Source organism: Mustela putorius, unplaced genomic scaffold, assembly GCF_011764305.1.
Source record: "Mustela putorius furo isolate JIRA1106 unplaced genomic scaffold, ASM1176430v1.1 tig00001433_pilon_pilon_pilon, whole genome shotgun sequence".
NCBI classification, from domain to species: domain Eukaryota; kingdom Metazoa; phylum Chordata; class Mammalia; order Carnivora; family Mustelidae; genus Mustela; species Mustela putorius.
The window spans coordinates 204,334-213,285 of record NW_025421741.1 but is presented as its reverse complement, the minus strand read 5'-3'; the positions used below and the strand labels follow the sequence as shown (position 1 = coordinate 213,285).

Here is an 8,952-nt window from a genome sequence, read left to right as displayed (position 1 = left end):
GAGTCCTGCGACAGAGGACCCAAGGTCCAATGGCGCTGTTTGCAGATTCCTACCTTACGAGCCTTGATGCTTCTCCTAAAACTCACGAATTATCTACGTGTGACCCCAGGTCAGGTTGAGGCTCCTGGAGAGAAGGCCCCACGGAGCGTTTGCTCAGAAGTCCCTTCTGGGGCTACGGGTGCACATCACTGGCTGAGTCGGTGTCCCAGGGCACCCGCCCGGCCATATGTAAAATTCTTTGACATTTGTGAATGGGTCCCTGGAGTTTGGGGGGAGGGGTCCACACTGAAACACATTCATTCTAGACAACAGACAGGAGAGAGGCTTCTGTAGGCCGGCCCGCTGTTCTCCCCAGAACTGAGGTCTGCAGCCCACACATGTGCCCATGTGAGGGGCTGACGACAGTCCAGTAAGTTTACGACTGAGGATCTGGGACCACGTTCAGCCTGGATGCTCCCAGCTAGGGATACTGTTATCTTCCCAGACTTATCAGAGCTCTGTTTCAAACATGTCACTTTTAGTTTGCCTGAGTCACCCCAAGGGAGCATAGCGTACATAAACGCACACCTGCATCAGTATCCCTGCAGGGTCTTTTGGGGGACCGGGCGGGATCGATCAACAAATAGGTTTTGTTTGCGGACATTTGTTAAGGTTTTTTTTTTTTTTTTTAATGTACTTGAGGCTATTCTGGATTTTCTCTTAAATCACGTGGCCTACCTCGTTGGTGTTTCCTGAACCTGACTCCAAACCACCCAGGGGCCCTGCTCTAGTGGGCCACGGCCACACACGTCCAGGTGAGGTGCCCCCCCCAATAAACTGACCCCTCCACTTGCCCAGATCTGCTGTGGATGCGTCCACGAGAGGGTGGTCTTATGGTCATCAGGGGACTTAGCTCCTAAACCCCTTCTTCGGAAAACAGGCTGCCCTGTCTCCAGGCTTTGGTCCATCTTGGGAAATGCTTACTACACATTCGAGATTCTTAAGGGCTCTTTGTTCACCCGGGAGCTTGACATCTGCACGACCCCAAGGAGAGCTTGGTTGACTCTGCTGCTTTCCCACGGCGAGACGCCTGGACCCTGCCCTTGGATCCTTCGTGTTAGAGCTGGAGTTTCACTGCGCCTCTGACCGGTGAACCTGGGCCCACTTAGTGTCTGCCGCTCCAGCAGCAAACACAGGAGAAGCAGCAAGTTCACAGACATACGGAGCTGACTGACTTCTCCTGCCACCCTGAGCAGATCTTTTATCCTGTCTGGGGCTATAACCTGTTTTGTGAACAAGTCCTAGACTTGCCACTTCGGACTGACGGAGAAGACTCTGTCTTGGTACCGTTTGATCCCATCAGACCCACGGAACCCGATTTTGATTGAATTCTCGGACTTGGCTGGCCTCATTCCCCGGAGCTCTTGCCCGAGGCCGGGCCAGGCTCACCAGGATTCAGCCACACTTGGTGCCCAGGTCCTCCCAGAGAAAGTATGTCTACGACCAAGCCCTCACAGCCGGCCACCAAGAGTCACAGCAGCAATGTCCAGCCCTTCCACATTTCCTGCACATTTCCACTGAAACTTGAAATTAAAATTTCTCTGCCAGCCTCGCCAGCCGCCCATCTGCCATTTCACACGACAACCAGTCATCTCTCTAGCCAGAGAAGCACAGTCAGGATCTGCTTGAACAACGAGCAGAGGCAGAAAGTTTGCTCTGCTTTCTCCACACTCAGGCAAGGGAACCTCAAGACGCGCAAGGGACCAGCACCAAACTAAAGAACATATTTTATTTTTAATAAAATAGTGGAGCATGAAAAATATCATATATTACAAATATACACAAGCAGGACCGCTCTTCCCTGGGGTGTGGGGAGAATCAACTAGATTTGTGTAGTGCTTCATGAACTATTCATGGAAACCATTTGTCTAACAATAGAAAGAGTCCATAACCCCTTTGGATACTTTTGAATGATCTTTCTCCCCTCCCCCCCCTTTCCACAAATCAGTCCAAACGTGTATAACATTGGCTTGGTTTCCATTAAAAAGCCACAAAATGTAACACTAGAGGGTTTCTGAGGGCTGGGCCTCTCCGTGCTTTTGTTGGGATTTCTTTTGTTGTCTTTATGTACAGCAAAATACTTGTTCCTCTTTTCATTTTCACGGAAAGAGGGAAGAAATGTATTGCACATTGTTTGCAGTTGCAAATGTTAGGTTTGGAAGTTTCTGTCTTGGAGAAAGACCCGTTTGTGAAGGCTGGAGTCTATTTTAAGTGACTCCAAATGCACTGGAGTGTGTTAAATCGTCGGGGCTCCCCTTTCTTCCCGTCTGCACAGACGCTGCTGTCCCACACACAGCCTTCCTCGCCTCTCTTGCTCTCTCCCCCTCCTCTGACCCTCCGTGCTCCCAGCAGAAGTCCTTTACCGTCCAAAGGAGTTACCTCTCCTCTGACTTGTAAATGGGTAGCAAAGCCAACCCAGAGCATATACACAGCTGTTTGTAAGGAAGCCTCAAAACAAAAGTTTCTTCTGGGGCTTGACTTGATTGCAAACCAGTTACCGGAGAGGCTGCTTACCTGGGGAGCTCTCCTTCTGGAAACCAAACCAAACAAAAAAACTTGGAAGCACATCTTTAACTTTCAGTGTATCACAGCATCCTGAATTTCAGGGTAAAAACTTTTTTCTTTTACTTTTATTAAAAAACAAAACAAAACAAAAAACAAAAACAAAAACAAAACCCCAAAACAAAAAACCCCAACCAGGAAAAGCACCATATTTTGGCATGGCTCTGACTGCCAGGGTATCCTGTCCGGGAAAGTTTTCCGCTCAGGCCCCTTCCCTCCCCAGCTCCCCCTCTCCCCCCCCACGCCCACCCCCTACAAGCCAGCTCACACACAGGTGGGAGGCTGGGCAGGGATTTCATATTTTCCGAGATGGGTTTTCTGGGGATGCTGGGCTTTTTTGTAAATCCCACCGCTGGTGAGCACACTGGCGGGTTTCCTCCTGCTCTTCTTCTTGAACCTGCGGCTGCAGACGTTCTGCCACGACTGCAGGGTTTTGGACGTCCAGATCCACATCCCGCTGGTGATACCCACCACCAGCAGCATGAAGATCTTCACCATGAAGATCTCCACGGCCGGGATGGAAGCGGCCATCAGGCAGTCCAGAGTCTTGGTCTGGTTGTTCATTCTGCACTTGTGCTGGGTGGCCAGGATTTTCCAGTACTCCATGTTGAGGCGCTCGTAAAAGTAGCAGGCGATCACACAGGTGGCCGGCACGGTGTAGAGCACGGAGAAGACGCCGATCCTTACCATGAGCTTCTCCAGCTTGTCGGTGTTCTCCCCGCCCGTCTTCATCACCCTGCGGATATGGAAGAGCGCCACGAAGCCGGACAGGATGAAGGACGTGCCGATGACCAGGTAGCAGGCCAGCGGGACGAGCACGAAGCCGGTGAGGGCGTTCACGTCCATGCTGCCCACGTAGCACACGCCGGTGAGCTCGTCGCCCGCCACCCTGCGCATCACCAGGATCAGGATGGTCTTCACGGCGGGGATGGCCCAGGCTGCCAGGTGGAAATAGCTGCTGTTGGCCTCGATGGCCTCGTGCCCCCACTTCTTGCCTGCCGCCAGGAACCAGGTGAGCGTGAGAATCACCCACCACAGCGAGCTGGCCATCCCGAAGTAGTAGAGGACCAGGAAGACCAGGGTGCAGCCCGTGCTCTCCAGTCCCTCCTGGATGACGTACAGCTGCCCGCTGTCCCGGTCGCACGCGATGCTCTCCGCGCCGGCAAAGAGGCGGATGATGTAGCCCACGGAGTAGACGCAGTAGCACATGGACAGGAAGATGATGGGGCGCTCGGGGTACCTGAAGCGCGCCGGGTCGATGAGGAAGGTGAGCACGGTGAAGGCGCTGGAGAAGAAGCACAGCACAGCCCAGACGGCCAGCCACACCACGGCGAAGCGCTTGTCGCCGCGGCTCCAGTACACGTCCACGCCGGGCGTGCACAGCGGCGCGCACGCCGCGCTCTTCTCCACGTGGTGGAACTTGCCCGGGTTGTCGCAGCTGGCGCGTCCCGGGCCCGCGTCCCTGAGCGAGTGCTCCTGCGCGCTGTGCGGCCGCTGCGGCCGGAAGAGGGGCGGGAACAGGCCGGAGCCCCGGGAGGTCTCGTCTGAGCCGTTGTTGGGCGCCTCCATGCACAGGTAGTTGGGGTCGTTCTTGCTGGGGAGCTTGCTGCAGTCCAGCGAGTCGGGCCACTTGAAGTTGAACTGCTCCATGATCGGGGAGCACTTGAGCCGGGCCTGCTCGCACATGACCCGGCAGGCGGGGATGGGGGTGGAGACTTGCTCGGTGCACATGGGCGCGTACAGAGAGCACAGGAAGAAGCGGAGGTGGCCATGGCAGCCGTACTCCACCAGCGGCGCGAACTCGTGCAGCTGGATGGCGGCCTCGCGCTGGTTCTCGTGGCCCATCAGGTTGGGCATGCGGGTCATGTTGTAGCCAATGTCCTTGCACATCGGGATCTCGATGGGCTGGCACTTGCCGTCGCCCGGGCGCTCCATGTCCATGGAGCTGATGGCGGCGCACGAACCCATCACCTGCAGGACCAGCCACAGGCGGGGGCCCGGACGCGGCATGCTGGCGTCGGAGGTGCCCCGGCGGGGAGGTCCGCCCCCCTCAGCGCCGCCGCTGCCGGGTTCGGGCTGCGGGCCCCGGCTCCCCGGCCCCGCTCCGGCCCCCGCCCATGCCCGCTCGGCCGGCCCGAGCGCTGCGCTCCGCGACCCCGGCCTCCGCCGAGGTGGGGGCCGCGGGGGAGCCGAGCAAAGTTGGCCAACAATACCGGGAAGCGCGACGGGCCCCGGGTTCCCGGCGGGCGGCGACTCCCGGCCGCGGCAAACTTTGGGCTCTTCCGCGAACGCCCAGGTGGCGCGTCAGGGAGGCCGGCGGCGCGGGCGCACGGTGGCCGGCCGGCTGGAGGCGGCGGCCGCTGCTCCCTCCCGCGCCGGCCTCGCCGGGCCGGGCCGCAGCTGCTCGGCGCCGCGCGTCCCGGACAGAGAAGACGCGCAAAAGGCGAGGGGGGAGCGCAGCCGGGCGGCCACAGGCCCCGCCCCCGGGCGCGCGCCCCGCCCCCGCCGCCGCTTTGCATGAGAAAGCCGGCCCCGCGCCCGCTCCCGCCGCCCCGCCGGCCGGACCCCCCCGCCGGCCCGCCCGCCGCCCCCGCCGCCCCCGCGCGCCCCGCCGCCCCCGCCGGCGCCCCTGCGCGGGGAAGCCCGGGGTGTCCCCGGCGCCCAGGAGCCGGGATTGCCGAAGTTCGGAGACCGGCCGCGGGAGCGAGCGGGTGGTCAGAGGCGGTGGGGTGGGGGGAGCCGGGGGCGCATCTTCCCTCGCCCTGACGGTGGGCCCCGGGCGGGGTGGGGGGGGCTTTCAAAGCGGGGTGGGATGGGCGTTTTACAGCCCTGGCCATAAAGTGGCCCCTCGGCTTGTAAACCTGCCCGCATCTCCCCAGCCCCGGAGTCACCAGGCCCGCGCTCCGGGCTCGGGCTCCGGGGAGGGGCTCTCTTTGAAATTTCAAAGGGAAGAGCTCAGGCCAGGGGGAGGGGCTCGGGGAATCCAGATTTTAGGGCCGCTCCTCCGAGGTCTCGGCGGGGGAGGCGGGGAGGGGGAGGGGACGACAGCTTCCTGGGGCGCTTGGGTTCCCCGCCCCCCGCCTGGGGAAGTGGGGGCTTGGCTTGCGTAGTGACCCCCGCCCCCGACAAAGCCGCGGAGCGTAGGGGCCTCGCGCCAGGGAGGGCTGGTGTGATTTCTTCTAGGCGGCCGAGTTTATTTATTATAGGAAGTCATTCGCTCGTCGGGGATTTATATTATTTGGCGAGTGATCTGCCCGGCCTGCGCCCTCCTGGGCTGCAGACCCGTAAGACGATGCGTAGCCGGGGGTGGGAGGGCGGGGCGCCAGCTAGCGCGGAGGGTCCCCAACTCCCGCGGGCGGCGAGGGCGCTCACGCCGCTGGGTTTCCATGGAAAGTGAAGGAGCGTCCTGGCCGCGTGGCCCTATCCCCCAGCCCCTTATACCGGAGCTATTTTGTGGTAAAGTCATTTGGGACACAACGCCCCTGCCCGTGTACGGCGTGCGGTGTGGGCACTCCCACCACTCCTTGCCTCCACAGGTCACCTAGCATCCCATAGTAACCCTTAAATAAACAGCTCCCCTAGGAGGTGGCCGGCTCTCTCTGCTCTTAGACGCCCTCGAGGTCAGGATCTTTTTAAGTTCCTCTAAGATTCCCAGGATCACGAATAGAGGGGCAGGAGGAGGACTGCCGGGCGGGAGGAGGGAGGTCAGAGGAGCGCGCCTTTATTTTACCCCTTCCTTTCTGAAGTCAGCAGTGGCGAGGTGCGCCGCGTGGACAGACATCCCTGGGGGTTGGTGCGGCCCCTCAGGCTGGCTGCTCTGCGCGCCCCGCTCTGGAAGAGCTGGATGAATCCCGGCAGGGAGAGACGCTGAGGGTTTTGCCAGCCACCTCTAGGAGCCCTCTGGAAGGAGAGGCAACTGCCAGGCGCTCCTCCTCCCGCCCTGGGAAGCTTTTTGTAAGCAGTGGCAGAATGGCAGAAGTGGGGCACTTCCTCTGAGAAGTCTTTTTAGAAGATCGGCTTTTATTTAAAACAAGTGGTACGATTTTGCATCTGGAGGAAACTTGGGAGATCTCACATATCCACTTAGGCCTCCACCCACTCCCCCACCCATGCATCCACCCACCCACCCATCCGTCCATCCGTCCATCCAGTAAACACCCAGAAGACTGAGGCTGGGGCTTGCCCAGGATCCCAGCACTAACAGGCAGCTTTGTGAGCCAGCAGGTCCTGAATCATTGTCCCTGACTCTCACTGTGGGGCACTGGAGGAGGGAGCAGGAGTGAGGTGGGTAGTGGAAGAGAAGATAGACACTAATGCTATCCGAGCAACCCCCTTCCACCGTGTTATTATTTCCCCAGTTTAAAAAAAAAAAATCACATTTTTCAAAACTGCCATTTCACTGAAGATTTTGTTTTGTTCTGTGTGTGTAGTGCCTTATTTTCAAAACCTTCGAGTGAAACAAAGTTCAGTGGACATCACTTGGCTTCTCCAGAATTTTCCTTGCCAAGGTCCTCCGTTGGCACCATTTTGTCTCTTTTCCTTTTTGTGTCTGTCCCTCAGAAACTGTGGTCGCAAGGGAGAGCGCCAAACGCCCGGCGTGGGCGTGAGCTATTTGGGAAAGTGCGTCCTAATTGATCTTTTATGTGTCATTTCAATTCAGCCTTGTTCAGACCCATTATTGTAACTATAACCACTTCAGGTTGCTTTCTTCCCCCGTTTCTTTCTTTTTTTTTTTTTTTTTAAATTAAAAAACGTCTGCAGAAATGCTCTGCGCTGCCCAGCTGAGGCGGAAACCAACAAATAGACATTATTATAGAAAAACGAGGGCTCTCAGAAATGAGCAAGATAACTGTGTAACTAATAAGTGAAAAGGGCCTTTTGATGGCTCCAGCTGAAAAGATATTTTATTTTATTTTTTTTTTCCTGTGTGTGGGATTTGAGATGTGTGATTGTAAGGAGAAGTGGGGTCCCCTGCTGCTCGGCCCTGGCTGGCAACCGGCCCCCCTCTGGCAAATGTTACGGAGAATTGGGAGGAATTTTATGGCTGTCTTTCCCCTCAGCTCTTTTTTCCTTTGTCTTCTTTGAAGAATGACTTTAGACATTTTATTTACATATTTAACCATGGATGAAAGAGGCAAAAGAAAGCATTTGGGGCTGTCGTGGGAATAGTGATATGTTTAAATTAATGGAAATCTTATTAGGCCTCTAAAATTTTGAGCAAAGGTTTTTAATGAAACTTTATAATTAAACATGATTTCAAATAACATGCAGGGATAAGGAATACTATATATATATTTTTTTTTTTTTTTACCCCAACCACCCCCCAAAAGAAAATATATATATATATATATATATATATACACCTCAGAGAACTACTCTTAAACACAAACTACTTCTTCAAGTCTTGCAAATGTTCAGCCAGAAAAGTAGAGGGTTTTGAAGACGGACTCTCCCTGAAGTCAGCCCGTATGTTGAAGGATACCTCAATATTTTTGGACGGCGGGGAGTTTGAGGAGTGGACGTGTCCTCCCAGTCGACCAAAGGCCAAAGTATAAAATACCTGGACCCAGATATTGCTAAAAATCAAAGTTGTATCTCTCCTTATTATGTTATAGTCAGCGGAAATTAGAAAGCACTGCGCTCGGCTCTCTGAAACGAGATTAGAGAAAACCCACATAATCTCTTTAAGATAAAAGTACTGACACTTTGAGCAGGAGAAAGAAATTAAAGCATAGACTTTGCACATTACAGGCTAATTGCAAGAGTGAGGTTGTACAGTATCAGCGAAGCTCACGGAAAGAAAGAGGGTAGTATTAGGGGCAAGCTTCAGATAAAACGGGGCTCAGGCTCTCCCGGTTGCTTGTGCAGGGCTCAGGCTTGGGTGATGTGTGACATTCAGGTTTGGTGATCTGGTGAAATGGGTGTGTGTCTCTGTGATTGTGCTCTTTTATCTTCCAATGTCATTAATATGTGTATTTCATCGGGAACTTTTCCAGTCCTGCTTTCAAGTAAGAGGAAAACGCCGTCTATTTGCTGAGAATTGCCTGACACGCAGAGGGGTCTCCGATACCAAGAGGCACTATTGCCCTGACCTCAACTTATTATCAGATTTAAAAAAAAAAAATAAAAGAAAGGCAGGCAGGGAAAATTCTATTTCTAACCGAGCAGAAGTACAGTTCTCCTGGCCCCCCGGTTTTTCTCCAAGGAAAACACCTTCCGTCCGCTGAAGGGATCCTCACTAAGGCAAACACACTTTGCCACCGGGGGACGAATGCAGCCAATGCAACAGGCACAAAAGTTGGAAGGACACCCAGAAACACTCCTCTGTGCAAAGGCTGCCGGCTTGGGCAG

General features: G+C 55.5%; 1 protein-coding gene across 1 annotated transcript; it reads right to left on the bottom strand.

Moving 5' to 3' along the window:
• Positions 1–1,754: 1,754 nt before the first annotated feature.
• On the bottom strand, positions 1,755–4,904 carry FZD10 (frizzled class receptor 10). Its single transcript, XM_013048802.2, has one exon. It carries the CDS (start codon positions 4,609–4,611, stop codon positions 2,866–2,868), a length of 1,746 nt encoding a protein of 581 aa, XP_012904256.2. The 5' UTR covers positions 4,612–4,904; the 3' UTR covers positions 1,755–2,865.
• Positions 4,905–8,952: the final 4,048 nt, after the last annotated feature.